Source organism: Pezoporus flaviventris, unplaced genomic scaffold (assembly GCF_033815535.1).
Source record: "Pezoporus flaviventris isolate CSIRO_AGI_PZ_B2104156 unplaced genomic scaffold, CSIRO_AGI_Pfla_v1 ptg000064l, whole genome shotgun sequence".
NCBI classification, from domain to species: domain Eukaryota; kingdom Metazoa; phylum Chordata; class Aves; order Psittaciformes; family Psittacidae; genus Pezoporus; species Pezoporus flaviventris.
The window spans coordinates 2,693,481-2,717,207 of NW_026892612.1; the positions used below are offsets into that span (position 1 = coordinate 2,693,481).

The 23,727-nt window shown below is 42.6% G+C and overlaps 1 protein-coding gene across 2 annotated transcripts in view; it reads left to right on the forward strand.

The window, feature by feature from the left end:
- Window positions 1-3,023: 3,023 nt before the first annotated feature.
- PCSK5 (proprotein convertase subtilisin/kexin type 5) overlaps window positions 3,024-23,727 on the forward strand; it is a 259,399-nt gene continuing 238,695 nt past the window's right edge. Inside the window, exon 1 of one of the 2 annotated variants that reach the window (XM_061470825.1) lies at window positions 3,024-3,854. In XM_061470825.1, the coding sequence (XP_061326809.1) occupies window positions 3,657-3,854 (198 nt within the window). In that variant the 5' untranslated portion in view covers window positions 3,024-3,656. The remainder of the gene's footprint in view (window positions 3,855-23,727) is intronic. The other variant, XM_061470826.1, reaches the window with a different exon arrangement.

Below are 23,727 nucleotides of genomic sequence, written 5' to 3' on the forward strand. Positions count from 1 at the left end.
AAGGACTTTTTCCTGGAGGACTTTGAATATATGGTGCCCTCTGTGGTTTTCTTCCTAATTATGAGCTTGGGGTGCTTAACACATCTCTGGAGCACTGATCTGTGAAACTTTCAGAGAGAAGTGCTGGAAAGCTAAAATGAAGCACAGCAGAGTAGAGAGGCTCCCAGAGCTAGTGAGCCAGAGGTATTTTCAGGCTGGGAAAGGACTAGAAAGGAAAGAACAATTTCAGGACTAGGTAGGGAAAATAGTGAGAAGAGAGGCAATTAGACCAAATAGGAGGGGATCGAACACAGAGACTGAGGTCAGATCCTGGATCACAGTCATTCGGAACTAACAACAGAAAATGGATTCAGGGATTAGCCATCAAGAAGCAAAGGACAAGACAAAAACATGTGCAAACTTGCATTCTGAGCTGTCATCCAGATTTTTTTTTTTTTTTTCACAGCAAACAGATAAAAGGTACACGGTTGTAACAGCAGTGATGAACTGGACCAATTTAGTTCCCTTGCTCAGGAGAGAAAAAACCACCAAGTGTGGTCTGTATAGACAAGCTATCTAGCTACCAACAGAGTACAGAAGCAAGCTCAACTACCAGCTACATGCAGGCCACATAGAGCACGTATGCTGAATAAAGCTATACAACTGCTGACACTTTCCTCAGTGGTCACCTAGTGCCAGCATACTTCCCAGCTGAGTCAGAAAAAAAGAGCTTAAATTAGAATGTGCCACAGGTTAGGACTTGAATTTGTTTGTTTGGTGGGTTGGTTGGTTGGTTTGTTTTGTTTTGTTTGGGTTTTTTTTTTTGTTTTGTGGTGTTTTGTTGGTTTGTTTTTTTTTTTGGGGGGGGTGTTTTTTTTTCAGGGGGAGGGGGTGGGAGTGCATCCTCCCCTAAGGATGTGGATGTGATGAGGCACTCAGAAAAACTGTATTTCAGGGCTCATGCTAAACAAGTTCAAACACTCCACATTACGACCAGTGTGCTCCTACAATAGCTATGACTGCCATCTGCCTCAGTGGCCTCAGCAAAGGGGACTCTATAATCACAGAAAAAATGCCTGTGGGTATTACATCCCTCCTTTCTCAGAGGCTGTTTTTAGGCACAGCACAACTGTAACAACATTTTTGTTAGGCTATGTGAGTCAACGAAGCATTAAGAAAAGATACATGGGGACAATGATGTATTTATCAAGTCTACCGGCTCCTAGAGGCTTTGGTACCAGAGTATAAAACACTGTCGCGTAAGTCAAGTTGGAAGTAGGTACATGACAGTACGGCTTTATTTTTTGCTTACAGTCTGTGCCTTCTGTGCCAAGAAAAAAAACCCCACCGTCTACAGCAGGAAATAAAACAGTCAAAACAATAATACAGTTAACTGAAAAAAAAAAATCAGAAAGTAGATTTTTAATTTATCATCAGAAAAAAACCCAACAACCAACAAACCTGAGACTGCTCAAAGTTCAGATACAGAAATTATATTTTGTAATTATCATTGAGCCAATCAATCAGAAGGGCTAATTGCTAGAAGAGATTTAATGTTATATACAATGAATGTGTATTTATGAATATTAGGTGACAGAGGTAACCTTCTGAGCATAACAATGCTCCTGCTGAATCCGATGAGAGTGTTGATTGTGGTTTCAGGAGAAGAATGATCTGCTAAGCAGTGAGCTATCATCTGTGAAGTCCCCTCAGCCTCACTGAGGTCTTGAATCTACAGACAGGAGTTGTACAACATTATGTTGTCCTACACTGAGCAAGTGACCATGCAAACTACAGGAAAACAAAATGAAAAACAACACTAACACGGAAAAGCTAATCATTGACAAAGAAATTTTTGGAGACAAACAGGGAGGTAGAGAATCAATTTCCCCCTTTTCTCCCCTGTAAAAACAGAGGATGGGGGAAGATGTTAGTCACTAATATAATACTGATGTTTAAGGGGGAAATTAATGAACTTAAGGCTCAAACAATGGTTTAAAGTGGAACATGTGGTTTTGGCTGTCTGCATGTTACTACTTATTAGGAAAACAGTGGTTTTAAAGGTAGGAGTACAGGTCTTGGAGGATGCAAAAAAGAAACTCCATGTTACTGTATGACACAGTAAAGAAAGCATTTAACTTCTCGTACTTCACATCCTCGTGAAAAAGAGAATTATAGCTGCCTGACTTTGTAGGACACTTTAGGTTCCTCAGAGAAAAAGAACCACAGTATTTACATTAGTACATTACAACAGTGCTTCTTGTGTTCAGATTTCCTCACAAGCTGTAACGGATCCTCACAGTGGGTTTGCTCAACTGAATTTTACAGACACTAACTTTCAAATAAAAAAGAGTAGATCTTTAGGTTGTTCAAAGCCATTGTGGGGGCTGCAAGGTTTAGTCCGGTGAGCAACAGATCGGGCAGAGACGAGTTTTCTCCTACGCAGGTACCTCTGTTGAGCCGTACGTTTTTAGGGCCTCACTGTAAGTGCCCTGCTGCTTGAAGCGTTTCCCTGCAAGGTGGCAGGGCGCATGGCCATGCTGCACAGCGACGGTGACGACGGACCACCGAGGAAGCCGTGATCCTTGCCTGCACACCACTCCTCTGCTGAATCGGCTCCCGCCCGCCTGTCATTCTGAACGTGGCGACCACGGACTTTGGAAGCCAGTTCAACGTTAAGTGAAACCGAGCAACGTTTATAATGTAATGGCCTTCCGACTCCCTGGGGGGTCGCCGTGCGAACCCGTGAGCGCCCGTAAAGCAGCTTCGAGGCTGCTCGCTTCCCAACGGCCACTCCGGCCCGCTCCCCCGGGACCGACAGGGGCAGCTGACGCCCTCCCAACGCCCCTCCTCGGCCCTGGCACCCCGCGAGAGCAGGGCCGAGGGCCGCAGCCGGTTCCGAGCACGAGGCCTTTCCACAGGCCTCGCACCTTGAGGTGGCCGCCGCTGCCCCGCCGGCGGGCTCCCAGTGTGGCAGGGCGAGGGGCAGCTCCAGGGGCTGGCGGTAGCCGCAGGCCCAGGAGCGCAGGGGTCGGCAGAGCGCGAAGCCAGCACGTCTGCCATTTCCCCTGGCCCTCGGCGCTGCCGGGCGGGAGCGAGGGCGGGCGGAGGAGGCGGAGAAGGAGGAGGAGAAGGGAGGGGAAAAGGAGGTGGCCGAGCCGGAGTGAACTGAGCCGTTCAGCTGCCACCACTCACACATCGCCTGCTGCCGCAGCCGGTCTGCTCGTGGACCCCGGGCGAGAGGGAAGGCGAGGGAAAGCCAGGAGCGGGAGAGGAGGCAGAAGACCGCTAGCAGGGGAAGGAAGACAGAGAGGAGGGGAGCGCAGAGAGAGGGAGAAGGAGCCCTCCTCTCCGCGGAGAGACGACTTCCTATATAGCTGGGGACAGAGGGAGAAGCTGGCGCTCAGAAACTGTGAGGGAAGCTTTCCAAGCAAGTTACTTAATCCCCGCAGAGCGGCGGGAGGAGGGGACAGCAGCAATCACCGATTATAACCATTATTCACAACCCCTCATCATTTAACCCCTGGGCGGTTCAATGCACTACTCCAAGCTCTTCCTAGTTTCCTCCTCGGGGTAACTTCGGAGGACGCGCCGCCGGTGCCGCCCGGAGGTCAGCAGAAGAGCCTCGGAAGAAGGAAGGAGAAGTTTTGTGGGGGTTGCGTGCGGAGGAGGAGAAGATGGGCTGGAAGCGCCGCTGCTGCTGGGGAGGTGGAGGCGGCGGGGACCTTCTCTGCCGGCTCACCCTGGTGCTGGGGTTCCTGCTGCCCGCCTGCAGGACGCGTCTGTACACCAACCACTGGGCTGTTCGGATAGCTGGGGGGCTCCCGGAGGCCAACAGGATAGCTAGCAAATACGGATACGTCAATATAGGACAGGTAACGCTCCTTACAACTACTTCGGAGCAGGCGCCAGCGGCGGGGCCGAAGGGCGGGCGGGCAGGGTCCGCTGCCGCTCGCGCACGGGCAAGGGACGGGCAGTTCCGCGGCCGCCGCGCGACCTCGGCCCAGCCGCGGGCCCCGGCACTGTCCCCGCCTCCCGCTGCGGAGGTGATGCGCGGGGGCAGGTACACCAGGGGCGCGCCAGAGGAGTCGCGGTCGCGGCGCCCCCAGCGCGGCCAGGTGCGGAGCGGCGCGCGCGCCGCGGAGCCGCCCGCGGGCGAGGGTGAGGGCGCGGTGGGGCCCGTCTGGGTCTTCGCCGCGATGTTGCCTCCGCCGCGGGTGAACTTTGCTCTCCGGCTGAGCACTGTCCTGCCCCCTTTGCAAAGAAAAGAACGCCGGTACAAGAGGAGCTCGCCCTGCAGCGAGCCACCGTCTCCCCAGCGGCCAGGACGTGGCAGCTGCGGCCACCGGCCCAAAGAGGGGGGCGGCCCGACCCCCCTTCTGACAGGACGTGCGGGGGGGAATTGGTGACAGGGGCGGTCCCGTTGCCTCGGGGTGGCCCCGGCGCCTCTGTGCGGCGGCCGGGGACGCGGGGTTGCCCCGGGGAGGGAGCCATACCGCTCGCCGCCGGGGCCAAAGCAGCCGTCCAGTAGACCACTCGCTTTCCGCCGGGTGTGGTGGATGCACGGGCGGGAGAAGTCAGCCTCGGGGTACCAGCAGTCCAGGCTGAGCTTCCTGGGCCCGCGGCAGCCGGCCCGTTGGGCAGCACCTGGGCTCTGCAGAGTCCGCAGATGTTTCGCTTGAAAACACCTGGACTGGATAGATCGAGAAATTACCCCGTGAGAAAATTCTTGGATCCAGCCAGGTCCGGGAACTGCAAGTGAGGAAACACCTGGTTTTTCCTGGATCCCATCAGTCTGAAAAATCCCCTCCCCACTGCAGCTAGGCACAGTTGCCGCTTGAAATGTCCTAAGATCACTTTTTCTGACAGAGTTTCTGCCAAGTATCCTAAGATTTCCTGGCAGTTATTCTCAAAATATGACTTGCATATGTAGGATTTATCGAGGTGAACATGTGAAAAATAAACAGTTGCTTTGCATGCTTGGCTGCGAACATCCAAGCACAGGCTTTCTAACAGTAGTTTATACTACATGAATTGAAGGTTTAGAAATGAGCATTTACAGGTACAGCAGGCTTCATCATATATGAGATTCACAAAAATGCAGCTGCGTTTACGCAACAGGCCTTTTACATCAACTGGATCAAAGTGAGACCTGATTATTATTTGTGTTGTAAAATGAGTTCCCCATGTACTGCATCATTGACTTCAAAGTTTGAAGTATGCATCTCTACCGTTCCCAGTCATTGCAAGCCTGGATAAAGCAGCTGTGCAGTTTATTAAGGTAAATAATTTGCATGAGAAAAGCTGAAAAATGGCACTGAAGTAGCACAAAACAGGGTATGTAAAGATGCAGTTACTTAGAAGAACTGATACCAACTTCTCTCTTAGAGCACTTGGGCAGGTCGGTAGTGTTATTCCAAGTTGGAGGCACAGAAATTCAGGAGGAAGCTTTCATATCAAAATTGAATCCCCACCTTGAATCTGCCATTTATAAATCCAGATATAAAGTCTTTCTTTTTTTGTTTTATGAGCACCTTTTGCCCAAGGTGTTTCTCTTGTATTGCTGTCTGGGCCTTTATAGTGCCAAAATAAACAACAGTCAGTTGGAGGATATGCTGCATCTCTTTTGGTCAGGCCAGCTGGGCAAGCCTGGTTTTTTATACCTTGCACATCCAAACCTCATGTGGAATTACGAAAAGAATGGAGCAAGGCACTATTGCTTCTTCCATGTCACTGAAAGTGCTGTGTATACACCTATATTAATAAGAGATACATTGCTGATCAGGTGTATAGATGGGAATGAGACAAAATAGAGACTATAAATAATGAAAAAAATGGAAAATGCATTACTGAGTATACAGATAAAAAGAGTGTATGTGAAGGGAGCCAATACCGTTACGTAGGTACGCAGATATGGAAAGTTAAAGTAGAAGACGAATGTAAGAATGTTAAATGATGGGTGTATGAGAAAGAAAACTTCAGTAGTGATATAAACTAGACTGGTGGGTGATTCCTTATCTTCTGGTTATAACCAGCCTTTAAGAACAAGAAGCAGGCAGTGGGTATATGTGAAGAAATTCCTCAGAACTTGCTGTTGTATATGTTTTGGATTAGACTAACTTGGTGCTATATGTCATTGTACCGTGCCAGCATAGAGCTCAGCACTCACAGCTACATGCCCTAAAAAGTGTTGTGCATTTGCACAAGGTGTTATGCAGAGCTTCCTTTCATGGGTATCTTTTTACAATGGCCAGTGTTAAGTTTCTGATCATTTCTCACAAAATCATCTCCAAGTAGTATTTGTGTGATAGCGTGTTTGCTAGTATGTTGGTGGTCCAGTGTCTGTCCTTTTATTCCCAGCTAGTGCTTATTCATCTTTTCTCAGAGTGATGTGGACGCTAGATAGAATTCAGAGTTCATAAAATAATCCAAATGGCTGTGGTCTGACCATACTTAGTTTAACATGTAAATACATAGTTCAAAGCTTGTGTAAAATAATTCTATAACCGTATTTCTTGAAAATACAAACAAATGTGCATTGTTTTCTGTAAAGATTACTGATCATTCTTTGTAGACTCTATCAATGAAAATGGATAAAGGGAATAAGGCATTAACTTTTAGAGAAAGGAAGTCAGGAAGGCTCTGGACTGATGAATTATATTTGCCTGTAATGGGCTTTTTTGCATAGATCTGGAAAAGCTGGAAGATACTTGAGGCAGAACAGGAAGTGCAAAAGAGTAAGAATATGGGGCAACAATCTACTGTTTATTACTGAGAGGCAATCATAAGCAATTAAAAAAAATCTCTATTTGGTATAAGATGTTGAAAGACATCCTTTTAGTTGACTGTACTATAAAAACACTGAAAGAGATAACTAGTAAGCAGAATTTTCTGTTAGATGCAAGACTTCACGTGCTTAATGTCTGTATTTTGTAGCAGCTATGGCCAGGCAGTTAAACTTTGGGTTTACAGATAATATGACTTCTAGGTAAGCTAAAAGATTGTAATTAAAGCTGAAAGTGTCAGTAAGAGCTGTTTACTTCTCATAAAAATACACATCCCCAAATCGCCTGAAGTAGATGAAAAAAAACCCTAGTGTAATGCATTAAGCATATTTCTTTTCTTTAAAAAAGTTCAATTTGTAAGCTCACCTTTAAGGAGAAAGTGCAAAAAAGCTAAATACAAATCCCAGTAGCTGGCCCAAAAAATCAACTCAGTACCTATGACCAAAAAAAATAATGGAATTAAAATATTCAAGGTAAGAGGTAGTAAAACTATGCGTAAAAATGAAACTCAGATAGGTGGATTTGCAAAGTTGCAAACCAGGGTATTCTGACAACAGCTACTTGTATGATTAGGGCTGAAGGGAATAGTGGAAAACAACATTTCTGAAGATCTTCTTACCATCCACCCTGTTAATTTTGCATGGGTGGAGATGCAAGGTACCATGGAAGAGACAGTTTAGGGTAGGTTAGGGGTAAGATAGGTAAGAGTAGGCAATATTCAGATTGTGTTTGTGGAAAAATGTCTTTGAAAGGTAAGTTAAGTTGATCAGTGGCAACAAGACTGTAGACCCAGAAGGGCAGTGAATCAGAAACACTGGACAATATCCTTTTTCCCAGTTTTTGTTATTTGATGTGTTTGTGGTAACAGGTGAAGTTTAGTTTTCCCTCTTTCTTGGTGCTTGCGAGATTTGGAGAATATACAACTGAGTCTTGGGATTCTGTTTAAGTCCATTTCCATTGCCATAGTGCTGTCAGGAAAGCTACAAAACCTATCTGGATGACTGGACGAGTCCGACAGAAATAAATGTTAAAGGAGACTTTGAGAACACCTGCTGGTGAGCAGTAAAGAACTGCAACTCACAGCTTCTGGTAAGCTGTTGCTCAAATTTCTGTGGTCTCCATCTCTTGTTACAGAAATCTGATGCTTTATCTTTTCTTCTTATTCAAAAGAGGAATTTTCCATTAATTTTTAGGGGACACAACACAACAGAGAAAGAATCCTCTTTATGTTTTTCCAGGCTACGTCTTCTGATTCATGTTTCCTGCAAATTGCTCCAATGTACTGCTCATTTATCCTGTATTTCCATACCATTACCAATGTGTGAGCTGACGTTCAAGTTAACAGGCCTTCATTTAAGGCATATTAAAGGCCTGTCCCATAACTTTAAGCTTGAGTACTTGGTTACTGGTAGTGTAATTTCTGTGGCATAACCACATCTGTATTAAGGACAGTGGAGCAAACACAGTGAAACATAGTATAAGCTACAAGACAATTGGCCCAAGGTCTCCTATTTTTATTGGGCTTTAGAATAGTACAAGCGTGTAATAGGAAGACTTAAATGCGTAGAATTGACTTTTTTTTCTTTCCTCCTCTCCCGACCCCCCCCATATATTGCAGCCATTTCTGGTCTTCCCTTAAAGTGCAATCAGTAGTTTCTGTAGCAAGCAAATCCTTGCCTGTAAAAAAAAAAAAAACAAAAAAAAAACCCACCCCTATTCTTTTTGCGTGGGTCTTTTAAGAAAGTGGTCTGGACTAGCCATCCATCTGGGCCTATGATAAAGTTGTGTAATGCAGAACAGCCAAGGAGTTGTTCAAAGTTGCATGCTGGATGGAGCAGTTTGGGGTATAACACATCCCCCAGCAGCTCCTGGCTGACATATTTTAGCCCTCTATCTTGTAGTGCACTATGCAGACCTTTCTGTTGGAGATAAAATATCTATCACTGATGTTGGGTAATTCTTTTTTCACTGTTGGCAGCTACTGAAGGCTAAACATGAAGTCTGTGAAGCATTTTATACAACTGGCATGAATATTGAAACCGTGTTGATAGTTTGGAGATTCTCTACTATACAGTGAAAGAAGAAAGCCCTCTTTTGATATAGCCATGAAAATTAAGGCGTACTGATACATCATGCTGATTCCCATGAATTTTCTCAGTTCTTGTAAACACAGCTTCTCACTGGATATAGATTCCTGGTTTGGTGCTGAAATATTCTCAGAGAACTAGAGAAAGGAGCACCAGCTTATAAAGTTAATGACTTGTGAAGCATCTGAGAAGCTGGGAATCCTACTCTGGGCTTCAGTGATAAAGGCTTTTGTCCCCTTGGATTTATCAATGTATGCTTTTTTCCTGCAAATCTTTATATAAGTAAAAGAGGAGGAACTCCAGTAACTGACGGGACATATGAGTTCATTTTAATATGAAATGTGCAGCTTCAAAATGAGTTTTTTTAGGTCTGTGCTCTTCTAGAAAGTGGTGCCTCATCAGTTTCAGGTTGCTGTCATCAGATGCCAGGAGTTTCTTATTCAGGCAAGGGATTTTCCTTGAAGGTGCAAGAGAGCAGGAGGAGCAAACAGCTGATACCCCAAAGGTGATGGAAGAGATAAAGGTATCTTATCTGTGGCTTCAACAATCAAGAGAAATGCAGCATGAGTTAGTATAGGAATAAACTTTAAATCTTTCTATTATTTTTTCTTTCTTCATACTAGGCAGGGTTTGAGGATCATGGAATCATATAACTGTTTGGGTTGGAAGGGACCTTCAGAGGTCATCTAGTCTAACCCCCCCTGCAATGAGCAGAGGTATCTTCAACTAGATCAGGTTACCCAGAACCACATCCAGCCTGGTCTCGAATGTCTTCAGGGGTGACACATCAACACTTTTCTATCTCACAGCCTTCGTCTCCTGATTGTATTCTTCCAGTAATTTTTCTCATCTCCTCCAGGCTAGTGGCCTACTCCCCACCCTTGGCAAATGATAGGCTACCCTTTCCCTCAAATTTTCTTCCTGCAAGGAATACACACTCTTTGCCAAAAGACACCTAAGTGTGCTGGGTTTGAGGTGTGGCCCAGGAGTTACTGTTAGATATACAGATGTGGTTTTTTAGGTAACGTAAATGTGTGATTTGACAAAAGGTGTTTTGGTTTTGGGGGCTGTTTTTTTTTTTCCCCTGTTTGCTTGGGTTTTTTTATTTATTTGTTTTCAGTTGTGGGTTTACAGATTTAAAGCCAGCAGTCACACAAAGAGGTAATAAATACTGCCTCATTTCAAACCTGAGTCCCAGAGATGGCACAGAGAAGATGTTACGTAACAAGATCAATGGATCAGAAAGAATGGGAAGAATGCCTGTTTTCCATTTTCCAGATCTGTTCCTGATGGGAAGTGAAAGGAAATTTTGCAAAATAAGTTTTTGAAATTGGAAGACTAGAAAAAAGTTTAGTTAAGAGGAAAGGGAGTTTAAGATAAAGAGCCTAACACTAAGTTGTTGTCCTCGGCAAACGAAAGAGTTTGCTACCGTGATCTCCACTACATGGATGACTCAAAAAAGCAGCATGATAGGTCTTTTGTCTACGAAATTCACCTACCCCGGAATAAGAATATAGATAGCTAATAGATGAGACATGCCCCCTAAGCGCCTGTGTGTTCACAGTACTGGAACAGAATATGCTTTTACTAAAATTTAATATCTGGGATGAGCTTAATGAAGCCCTGAGTATTAAACTTGCAATTACTAGGAGTATGGCATTAAAAGAATCAAAGCTAGGTTTACTCAAAGCAGTATGCACATGCAGATGTAGCTAGGCTGCACAGAAACACCAAGGAAAATAGAATTTTCTCTTATTCATGGCAGAAAGGCGAACACTTAGGGACTGGTAGAGAATAACCACCAGGTAGAAAGATCTTTGAAAAATGCAAGTACTGAAATAACATTCTTGCAAATGGTTGCATGCCACAAAAAAAACAGAAAACCATCATGTATTGGAGAGTACAAAGGGTATGCCATGGTTAATTGCTTCATCCTTAGCTGTAGTTCTCTTGTCTGTGTGATTAAAAAGGAGAGGGAGGAGAGAGAGAAAGCAGAGTTTGCTACTGCTGAATGTGAGCTTTCACTGGGAGTTGGATGAAGAAAAGGATGTGCCAGATGGGTTCTGGTGATAGAGGCAGTCTAATGGTCTTTATATGTTACAAAATGAGGGAAGATGAGAATCTTGTTTAACAGCAATACTAGTCAAGCTAGAAATTATGTGATGATTTTTTATTTAAAGCCTTTAGGCAAGCATACACTAAATTATACTTCTAAGAATAACAATTAGTTGCAAGCCCAATTTAGAAATGACAATGTTTGTGGGAACTGCTCCTCTCAAACAAAGTACGTAAAGAAGTTGACAGACCAGATTAAAATGGAAGAACCAGAAATCTGAAAATACACAGAGTTAAATCAGTAGTACATGATACCTCTGGTATGGCATGACCTCTGCTGACAGTGGCTGGTGGTTGTAGGAATGAAGGGCAGGGGGCTACATCTCTACAGATAATTTGTTCATCGCAGTGCCCTTGAGGAGGATCATCTGTGCCCACATCTTTCCTGGCAGATACTTAACTAGTTTTCAAAGATCTTCAGTAAGGAAGCTCTATGGTGCCACGGTTGATCCTAGTGGCTCATCATCCTCTTTGTCCTTGTGAAGTCTAAGCTGTATCTGTCTTCCTTCAGTTAGCTTGTGTTTTTTGTTTCTTTATGAACATAAATAGAGGCATCAGAAAAGATGTCTTCCTGCTGCCTGCTTCCGTCTTTTTTCATCCAAGCCCAGTCCTTTCCCTTGTTTTACATAGGTCAGGCTTTGACTTAGTTCAGCTTGTGATCTGTGGTTCACGAATAGATTCTGCCAAATTCCTAGCCCGTTGTTCTCCAGCATGAATTTATCCAGTAGATTATTGTGATTACTTTGCACATGCTTTTTGCTGAATCTTGCCTGTTTTTCCAGACCTTGTTTTACAGTTTCAGTTTCTTTTGAATTCTGTTTCTGCCTCCCAACATGCTTGGAGATCCCCTTTTCTTCTTCATGTATGTTATGTTTAATAGGTGTCTTTCCTATGCCAATATCCAGGTCCCTAGCTGAAGTATTGACCAAAAAACTTGCAATGTTACGTAGTTTTGACCTACTATTCCATAGTTTAATTTTATGCCTTCAGGAATTTGAAGAGGACTGTTAAGTAGAACTTGAAGATAGATACAGTTTTTAATTTGCAAAGGATCAGCTCAAAATGAATGCAAAAATTTCAAGGATATTAGGTTAGTCTGGATCATCAGTGATTGCTATTATATACCTTAAGTCATTCATAAGATGTTTTTTTTACCCCAGTTTTAAACAAGTCTAAAATTAGCCAGTTTTAAAAGGGGTTTTGTTATGTGTTCTCAGTCTGGAAAAATTGCGTTTGTTGTTGCTTTTTTTTTTTCCCACTTACTTCCAATTTACAGATTTAATTTAGTCATGGTGAGTATATATCTATTCTTGTGCTTAAGTGGCTTATCTGTTTCTCCAGCATGTTTGCAGGGGGAGCCAGCCTTCACTTTTGCTTTTGTATCTTCTAGTCTCCTGTTAGAAGATAGGCTTACAATTCCCATGGTCATCTCAGTTGCTGTGTTTTGATTGACATCTGTTTGCCTTGCTTATATACAACTTCCCAACAGCTTTATACAGTGCAATAATTCTCTAGACTTGTCAGACAAGATATTTCCAGTATTGTATTTACATTTTTTGCAGCTGTGTTCTTTAGTTCTGTGATTGACCAGTATATCTTTCTCTTCCTTTCCAAAAGATAAATTGTAAAATAACAAAGTGAGGAGGTATGTATGTCAGCTATGGATGTGAATAAATCATATTGTCCCTAGTGAAGAACTATGGTGCTCTTTGTCACCTGCCAGACACAAGGGTAAATACAATCAAACAAAATCCTGCTTGCCAAACATACATAGCTTAAGACAGTAAGTGATTATTTGGCAACATGGTGGACCCAATTTGATTGATCTTTGCAGAATAAAAAACTCTTGGAATGGAACATTGGCAAGTCCAAGAGAGTATCGGAGCTACAGTAAAATCCTGCCAGAACAGCTTGTTGTGGAAATTCTTGTGGATCACATGACAGTGTATGATGGAGATGAGACTGTAAAAGGCAGATTAGTCGGACATGATCAATGGATTATATAGTTTAAATAAATTGGGAAAGAAAAAGATTCTCAGTACAGACTTCTCCATGTAGAAGGAATCTGCTCCCAGGGAAGTGGCATGCTTCCAGGTGTGGGATAGACATCACAATCACAAAGGGCCATGGTTTTCATCTTTTTTGTAATTTTTCTGTGGCAGCAGGGAATAGTTGTCATTTATGTTTTGTTTTCTAGGGCCAAACTGGAGTTATAGAGATGATACAAATCACAGTTAAAACCTTTGCTGCATTCCCTTATTAATTCATGTTCAAACTGGAATAAAACAACTGGGTTTTGCGTAAGAGTGCTTAGTGGGGAGTGAAGGTGTTACTGAATAGTGCTGTGTGGCTGAAATTCAAGCCTAGAATTAAAAAATGTTCTCCTTTTTTAAAATATTTAGCTTGATCAGCGGTAGCATATCACCTTCCCTCTGAATAAATCTAGAGAACATTGTTTTCTTTTATTGAGCTTTTCTTTGCAGAGCGTATTAACACAGTAACCTGATGTCTTGAAAATAAACACAAAGTAAAATGTGTGCTGTGTTGCACCTCGAAGGCTGGTAGTATGACGTTTAGGGCATAGAGAATTAGTTTCTGTAACATTTTTGCTCACGTGAATAGCCTTTATTCAGAATGACCCATAAGGATGCAAAGGTCATTCTGGGTCATCTATCCTGACTGCCTGCCAGTATGCCAGTGGTGTTAAGTTACTGTCTGTGGGAGAGAATGAACAAAACAAGCATCTGATGCTTCTCCCTAGCACTCCCTTCAGCTCTTTTCAGCTCAGGAGACTGCTTGAACTGGATATGTGTTCTGCATACCTAGAAATTCTTGATTTTTTTTTTGTCCAGACACTTGTCCAACCTTTTAAATAAAAGTAAACTTCAGCATCCAAATATTCTTTGCCAAGGATTTTAAAAGCTTGCCACTTAACTGCATGAAGAACCACCTCTCTTCTGCTTCTTACTTACTAGTTTCTTTTGATGGCTGCGGAAAGAGATGATGAAGATTGATTCCTGCACACTCTTATGCCATAGATGATTTTTTAGATTTCTGGTATTTTCCTCGAAATTGTATCATATCTAGACTGAAGAGTCTTAACTTAGCTATTCCCCATTCAGAGGGTGTACCATATATTTGTCCATTCTTCTTCTCAATTTGGAAACTTTTCCAGCTCTGTTATGTCTTCTTTGAATAGAAGGGAATCGAACTGCACACAGTACTTAAATTGTGGCAAAGCTTTGGATTATTCTTACAGTGCCATTTTCTCTGCTTTATTATCCGTACTCCTGTTGATTATGTCTACCATGCCATTTGCTGTTGGGGCTTCTGCTGAGCTGAATTTCCATGGATTAGTCTGCCATAGCCCCAAGAGCATCACTCGTCAGTGGTCCTGGGCAGCGCGAAACAGTTCATTTTAGTGTGAGGTTGTGTTTGCACATACGTTCATCCACATTTGTCTACATGTGATTTCATTTGACTTTTTATTGTCATCACTGAATTCTGCAGCTGCCTTCTGCAGCTCACATAGGCAGCGGCAGTCTTTACACCCGTGATTGATAGCAGTAGCTGACATCTGCACTTCATTTCTCACTTCATTTTCCATGTAAATTTTTTTTGTGAAATAATGTAGGACCCAGAAGAGGTTCTACCATGGACCCCAGCAAAAATCCATGGGTGGCAGGGACCTCTCCCCATTGTGAGAAGCTAGTTGCTTTTTAATAAACAACTAACTAATTGATCCTAATCTTTGTTTTCAGTCTGATCACTTGCTTCTGCAAAGATCTTATAGAATCATTTAATCAGCTAGGTTGGAAAAGATGTTCAAGATCATCCAACCATTACCCCAGCACTGCCAAGACCACCACTAAACCATGTCACTGAGGACCTCCTTTACACAGTTTTTGAACACTTCAGGTACAGTATTTCCAGCACTTCCCAGGGCAGCCTGTTCCAATGCTCTGATTTCACTCTTTGTGTGAAGAAAGTTTTCCTAATATCCAATCTAAACCTCCCCTCGCAGCCTGAGGCCAGATTTAGTTCTGTCTGTGTCTTCGCCTTTCTAACTTTCTCTCTGGATATCCTAACAACATCCTTGTATTTTTCATGGGCTGACTGTCCCTTCTTCCACAGGTGATAAGTTATCTTTTTATCCTTAAGTTCAAGCAGTATCTTCCTGCTCAGCCAGTCTGCTCTTCCCCGCTCATTTGATTTTTTGGCACATGGCGAACTGCCTCCTCCTGCACCTTGAGGTCATTTCATTCTTGAAGAGTGTCCAGCTTTCCTGGACCCCTTCAGTAATGTTCCCCAAGGAGCTCTGCCGGCCAGCATCCTAAACAGGCCCAAGTCAGCCCTCCGGAAGTCTAAGGTGAAGGTTTTGCTGACCTTCTTCCTGACTTCTCCAATGACTGAAAATTCAGTCATTTTGTGATCGCTTTGCCCAAGACAGCTGCCAACCATCACATCACCCGCCAGTCCTTCTCTGTTTGCAAACAGCAGATCTAGCCAGGCATCTCCCCTGGTTGGCTCACTAACCAACTGGGTTAGGAAGTATCTTCAACACCCTCCAGGAACCTCCTGGATTGTTTCTTCTCTGCTGTGTTGTGCTTCTAGCAGACATCTGATAGCTTGAAGTCGCCTATGAGAACGACGGGAAGTGATTGTGAAACTTTTCCCGGTTGTTTGAAGAGCACTTACTTCATCCTGGCTGTGTGGTCTATAACAGACTTCCTCAGTTGGCCTTCCCCCTGATCTTCACCCACAGATGTTCAGCCTTCTCTCTTACAACACTGAGTTCAAAGCAGTTGATGCATTCCTTGACATACAATGCAACCCCATCACCTCTTTTTTTTTTTGCCTATCCCTTCTGAGGAGCCTGTACCATCCATGTTTCTCTGATGGCAGTCATGTCATGATTTCTTTCTTATTGCTGCACAATAGCTTCCAGCTCCTCCTGTTTATTGCCCATGCTGTGGGCATTGGCATATATGCATTAAGTTGCCAGTGGATCTGGACTCCCAACAGCAGCATCCTACCCCATAGCTCAGTCTGGTGTTATCCCCTTCAAACCTAGTTTAAAGCCCTCTCTATAGGCCCTGCTAGCTCCTGGGCTAGGATCCTTTTCCCCGTTTCTACCATGTCTTCTTAAATTCTTCAGAGCTTTTGGTGAAGGATATTGTCAAAAGCCTTTTGGAAATCCAACCAGAGTATATCTATCTATGCATCTTTACCTATATGCTTGACCTTTTCACAGAGCACTGATACATCTGTAAGGCAGATTTTTCCTCATTTAACTATTTCCAAAGAAGTAATTTTTTTTCTTTCAAGTGTCCATTAATTATCTTAGTTCCTACTCATTTGCCTAGTAGTGACTTGAAGGTTCACAGTACTTCAGATCTCCATTTAGAAACTGACTTCGCATTTGTCACTCAGTTGTCCTCAAATGTGAAAACGGTTTTTTAAGTAAGAGATTTCATGCCACTGTTCCTGTTGCTTTCAGTTACTGTAATTTCTGAGTGCTTTAACTATTTCATCCATATTCCTTCCACACTCTGCAGAATATTTGTATTTCACATATCCTATCTCTAATAACCCATCTGAGCTGAAGTGAAGCAAACAAATCAGTCACATGCTAAACTCAAAAAAAAATTTGAGGCTTCATGAGTATTCTGGGGTCCAGCGAGTCGAACATGAATGAAGAGCAGTGGCAGGTCTTTAAGCTGAGAAGTTTCCCTACCCATTGTGGAAATGAGCAACACTGCTTCCCTGCAGGAATGGACTGCAGCATAAAATCTGTTTTCTCTTGAACAACCAAGCCCTGTCCTGCACAAGGAGCAGTAATTTTACCAGTTGTGAGTGGGTACCCCAGTTAAACCAAAAAGGTCTTGATAGACCAGATGTCTGCGACAGAACAAGAGCTCCATTATGAACTAGCATGATAGTAGTAACTATGATACTATTCTCAGTTTTCTTCTTGAAATGTTCCCTTTTGCTCCATTGTAAACCAAATTATTCTCTTCCTTGGATTGAAAGCACAACATTAGTAGTATTTTATTTACACCTGTTTGAGGTACAAGATCATTTCCAGAGAGGACATGTATGACAATTATCTGGGTTTCCCTTGACAGTCTCGACATATGCCTATCTCTGCATTACTGTCATTGCTCCTTTCTGCCTATTGGATCGAGCAGTACATTTGCTTCAGCTCAGAGAAGTTTAAATATCCATTGTCAGTGAACAGACTCCTCCTGATAATTCTTAGGCTACTGCATGATGATTGTGGCCAACTGACATATCTCAAAGCTGTTGCCTGGAAAAACTGATAACTGGAATTAAACAGGGTTGCTGAGCCTTGCTTTCTGAAAGAGTTAACTGTGCTGTGACCGAAAGGGGCTCTGGACTGTGTTGGTGTCACAGGTCTTATCAATAAATGGTTCTACCATTGCAACAGACAGCTTTTTTAGATGCTTTCTTGTAGATAAATACCATTCCCATCTTATGAAATCTGAATAATTTCCATTTCTTTTCTGACAACTGCAAATATTAATCTGACACACTTAACTGCACAGTGAGAAATTCTAGTGGTGGCTGGAATCTGTGTGGATTTCCTGATCTTTCTGATCTTGTAGGACTCATTTGACATGATAACATATTTCAAAATGGAAATCCAAATCTGTTTATCCATTGGGTTTATCCAATTCACTGCTGCCATTTTAAGTGACTGTCTCTTCCCTAATTGAGTGTTTTGGAATTATATATATAATATTGATATATTAAACAAATATTCAGTAGACATATTTCTCCTTGTGTAAGAAAAATCTACTTTCAGATGCACAGTTAAGCATTTCCTCAGCCTTTAGGTTGTAAGATTTTGTTCTCCAAACAAGTAGGCTGCCAAGGAATGTTCTTTGAAAGCGTGAAATGGACAGTGAAAGCTGTGACCTGTATTTCATTGGTTTTAGTAAATTTAGATACTTAATTATGAATTTAATATCACTTCTCCTTGACTTTTCTCTGTAGCTTGAAGTAATTTAGGAGCTAATCCATGAACTTAGACATTAGGATGCTGACTTAATGTAGACTTCACTGAGGTCTGGATTAAAAAAGATTTTTTCTTCATTATGTGCTTATTGCAGCTTCTACTACTACACTATTGCAGCTCTCACTTCTACAGCAGAAGATCCCACTGATGCTAGTGGAAGCTGAACTGAAACTTAATCACTCTTCTGGCACTGTGGAAGTTGGTACAGCAGGAGAGATATGCATATTTCTTACTTTGTATGTCTTTTTTTTTTTTTTGCTGTTGTTGTGATTGCAGGTAGCTGCTGTAAGTGGAATAGTATGCAACTATGCTAGAATAACTGTCATTTGGTGTGCTGTAATATATATATATTTTATCCCCACAAAACATTAGTTACATTAGTTATAAAGTTTTCTGTCTTACTAGGTTTGAATGCTACAATATGCAGTAATTTTGGGGATTTTTTTTGTCAAGTTTGCTTATTTACTTGCTTTTTCTTTTCAGTATCTTTAGATACTGACAAAGACGCATTTTTTTTCCTGTTCATAACTGTTAAGCTTAGGAAACTGTTAAGTTCCTCCTCAGAAACTGTTACTCATACAAATAGCTGTTGCTCAAGTTGTTTTGTCATATCAGTGAGATTACATGTGGGTATGGAGACTGCTTATATAAATAATGGATACTGGCAAAACTTATTTTTACACAAAAAAAAGTACAAACTTTTGTACAGCTCAATCATTAACCAAATAAGATAGGTGAATGTATCAGCATCATGCCTGGCTCTGGACAAGTTTTATGCTTCGCTTTAGCGTATTGCAGAGTGAAAGATCATTGGACTTTAACACAGTACAAAGTTGAGGGCATATGATCTAAAACACTGTAAAGGAGTGTAGAATTTAATGCCTGCACACACCACATAGATGAACTTACTCAGTCCTAGATATTTCCATGAGTCACTTCTTTATTACTCTTCAGCAAATTGTATAAGCAGGGACAGGTGGCCTGGGAAGAGCACAGGGATGTTATCTGGGAAGCTAGGGACAGACTAGGGAGAATGTGGGCGCTGTCTGAAAGCTTTCAGGAGAACTGGCTACCCTGGATTTGGAGAAGACTGAGGTTGTTAATGACTTCTTTGCCTCAGTCTTCACTGGCAAAGGCTATGACCACACCACCCAAGTCTTGGAAGGCAGATGCAGGGACTGTGAGAATGAAGACCCTGGGCCCACTGTAGGAGAGGATCTGGTTCGAGAAAATCTTAAGAAGCTGAACGTGCACAAGTCCATGGGACCTGATGAAATCCATCCTCGGGTCCTGAAGGAGCTGGCAAATGAAGTTGCTAAGCCACTGGCCATCATATTTGAAAAATCATGGTAGTCAGGTAAAGTTCCTGACAACTGGAAAAGGGAAATATAACACCCATTTTCAATACAGGGAAAATGGATGAGCTAGGGAACTACAGACCAATCATTCTCACCTTTGTGCCTGGCAAAATCGTGGAGCAGATTCTCCTGGATGGCAGGCTAAGGCACATGAAAATCAACAAGGTGGATGGTGACAGCCAGCATGGCTTCACTAAGGGGAAATCCTGCCTGACCAATTTGGTGGCCTTCTATGATGGGGCTACAGAACTGATGGACAGGAGTAGAGCAGTTGATATCATCTACCTGGACTTGTACAAAGCATTCGATACTGTCCCACACGACATCCTTGTCTCTAAACTGGAGAGACATCAATTTGATAGGTGGACCACTCGGTGGATAAAGAACTGGCTGGATGGGTGCACACAAAGAGTTGTGGTCAATGGCTCAATGTCTGGCTGGAGACCAGTAATGGTGGTGTGCCTGAGGGATCGATGTTGGGACTGGTCTTGTTCAACATCTTTGTTGCTGACGTGGACAGTGGGATTGAGTGCGCCCTCAGCAAGTTTGCCGATGACACCAAGGTGTGTGGTTCGGTTGATACCCTGGAGGGAAGGAATGCCATCCAGAGGGACCTTGACACACTTGGGAGGTGGGCTGATGCCAACCTCATGAAGTTTAACCATGCCAAGTGCAAGGTCCTACACCTGGGTGGGAGCGATCCCAGGCACAGCTACAGGTTGGGCAGAGAAGAGATTCAGAGCAGCCCTGTGGAGAAGGACTTGGGGGTGTTGGTTGATGAGAAAATGAACATAAGCCGGCTTCAGTGTGCGCTTGCAGCTCAGAAAGCCAACCGTATCCTGGGCTGCATCAAAAGGAGCATGACCAGCAGGTCGAAAGAGGTGATCCTGCCCCTCTACTCTGCTCTCATGAGACTTCACTTGGAGTATTGTGTGCAGTTCTGGGGTCCTCAACATAAAAAGGCGTGGAACTGTTGGAACAAGTCCAGAGAAGGGCCACAACGATGATCAGGGGTCTGGAGCACCTCCTGTGTGAAGATAGGCTGAGAAAGTTGGGGCTGTTCAGCCTGGAGATGAGAAGGCTGCGTGGAGACCTCATAGCAGCCTTCCAGTATCTGAAGGGGGCCTATAAGGATGCTGGGGAGGGACTGTTCATTAGGGACTGTAGTGATAGGACAAGGGGTAACAGGTTAAAACTTAAGCAGGGAAAGTTTAGATTGGATGTAAGGAGGAAATTCTTTCCTGTAAGGGTGGTGAGGCACTGGAATAGGCTGCCCAGGGAGGTTGTGAATGCTCCATCCCTGGCAGTGTTCAAGACCAGGTTGGATGAGGCCTTGGGTGATATCATTTAGTGTGAGGTGTCTCTGCCCATGGCAGGGGGGTTGGAACTAGATGATCTTAAGGTCCTTTCCAACCCTAACTGTTGTATGATTCTATGATTCTATATTGGTGGTAGAGGAGGCTTAAATCAAGACTTATGAAAAAGTCAGTTAAATGAAAACGTTGCAATTGCTATGGCCAATAAGTGTTGAATTCAGTTCTGTAAGACAAAGTGCAGCGTGAAAAGGTTTATTGCTGGCAATATAAATGTTCACTGGAAACAGTATGACTACTGTAGGTCACTGCATTAGTCATTTTGAATGTTATAAACTCTATTGCTATTAATGCGCTGAAGAGTTTTATATTGATGTTTAAATAAGTGGACAGAGATACAGCAGTATATCTAACTTGTGCCCAGTTCTTAAATCTTTTACTCATACAAGTAACCCCGTTAGATTTGTTTGCTCCTGATTTATGTCTTTTAAATTCCATTAGCTTTAGTGGAGTTGTTTCTGATTTATGGTTTTGTAAATGAGAAGGGACTTGAACCTGACGGGACTGGGTAGATGTTTACAAGTTTCAGGACAGGGATGGTGGTTATTAAATATTTCATGATCGAGATTTGAAAGGAAATGGATATGACTGTTCTTTGCTGTGAAACTTCTCCTGCTGTGGTATGTTAAAAAATAAAACCTATTTTTTAACTACCCTTTATAGTGATACCCTGATTGACATAGCAGTGTCAGAACTTTGTCAAGCCTTGTTCTTATGCTGTATTATTACATAACCGAGAGTACATATTATAAAGAAACAGTAATCCTTATTGTCCCTAGTAGCAAAAAAATATATGGAATGTGTCAGTTCTGTTTGCTACTTAAAGAAGCATTCAGGATACTGCATGAGTATCCATCCACATTCCTTAGAAATCTACATTTTTTCAGTGATACAACTTGAAATAGGGTTGGAACTCAATAAAATAGTGACAAAAATTTCAGGTGATGCGGTATATCATTTAGGTATTCAAAATTACAGAGTAGTGAGTTGGGGGGTGTGTGTGTGTGTGAAGAATTTAGAAAGCAGTGGCAATTTAGTTGACCCCTCCAAATGTTAAAGGTAGTCGTTTCCTATTTGATGGCTTTGTTATGGCGGCTGTTTACTGAAACAAACATTACCATATTGCCTAGCAGCTTCTTTGCAGCTACAAACAACATTTGTTATGACTTGAACTTGCAATGTGTGATGACTATGTTGAAGCTACTTGGAATATTGCAGAGGTTACATTTGCTCCTACAGCAGAAAATAAATACACTTTGTTGCACTCTTTTACTTGCAGAAATAAGGTGGTGACTCATTGGGCTTCACAAAAAGGGGCATAAACTGCCAGTTTATATTGCACTGCTTTTTGTATTAAAAAGTAACAGTAGAAAAGATTAATGCGAATGAAGGCGGTCACTGATTTCCTTTTGAGAATCTTCATGAAATGTGTAATGTTACCTTGGAATTGCAAACCCATGGTCAAAGTTTGCTGAGCAACTTTGTGTTGCTTAATTTGATAGGGCCATGAACTTGCCAGTTGCTGCGATGCCCCTTGGACAGTACTCACAATGGCACTGGGGTTGCAATTATTAATGCCCATCATTCTATCTGAATTGTGACATTTCACATGACAAATGTGGGAATGGCTTCCTTCATCATTTCTCACCAACTCTTCTAGGCTAGTATTTCTGTTGGAAGCCCAAACTTGCACTTCGTACAATAACCTGATGCATGTTCTTGTTTCCAGAGCTGCAACAGAGAAAGGTAGGGACCTAAGGCTCAGGTTCTGCTTCCATCATAAGTCATGGAAGGAATATATATTTATTTTAGTCTTCTGTGACTTGTGTTATATAAAGCACAGTTCCTTCCGCTGCTTGTCCATGTAAGACTTGAACATCATTTTCACCTTTATTCAGGCAGCTTTTTGTTGGCTTTGTTTACCTGATGGATATTTTGGGGGTTTATCTTTTTATGATTTGGCTTGAGTGTCCTTTTCCTGAAATTTTATAAGTAGTGTTGTTTGTAATTAAATACAATCGAAGTGTATTTTTAATTTAAATCAGATAACCTCTCCCATCTTTCAGAACGCGGTTAGGTAGAAAGATCTTCATTACAGTATCCACAGGATTTAAATGAATATATAATCGAAAAAAGATGCCACAAACCTCTTTGGAAGGATTGTTCATCTTGTATCATAGGGTAGATAAAATTAATAAATCTTACTGTGATTTAGCATGTATTAGACTAAAGCTGTGATACAGTTTCGATTTATCGCTAATATCTAAATTATGAGACCTGTTGCCTCTTATGGCTTAATGATTTCCCATCCTTGCAAAGATAGCTGTACTAAAACTTAGTAGTGTTACATAAGAAAACATTAATTTTTCTAATGAAGCAAAAGATCTTATGCTGCTATTTGGTTGTTGCCCTTATTCCCTTCCTTTCCCTCCCCTTCCCTCTTCCCCTTCCCTCTTCCCCTTCCCCTTCCCCTATTCTGAAGTATTTTAGAGTAAATCTAACCTATGAAATTAGAATTCTACATTGAAATTTAGATTTTAGCTTGAAATAAATTCTAATTACAGGTTAGTATTGAATCGTAGAATCATAGAATAGTTAGGGTTGAAAAGGACCTTAAGATCATCTAGTTCCAACCCCCCTGCCATGGGCAGAGACACCTCACACTAAATCTTATCACTCAGGGCCTCATCCAACCTGGTCTTGAACGCTGTCAGGGATGAAGCATTCACAGCCTCCCTGGGCAGCCTATTCCAGTGCCTCACCACCCTAACAGGAAAGAATTTCCTCCTTATATCCAATCTAAACTTCCCCTGCTTAAGTTTTAACCTGTTACCCCTTGCCCTATAACTGCAGTCCCTAGTGAAGAATCCCCAGCCTCCTTATAGGCCCCCTTCAGATACTGGAAGGCTGCTATGAGGTCTCCACACAGCCTTCTCTTCTCCAGCCTGAACAACCCCAACTTTCTCAGCCTATCTTCATACAGGAGGT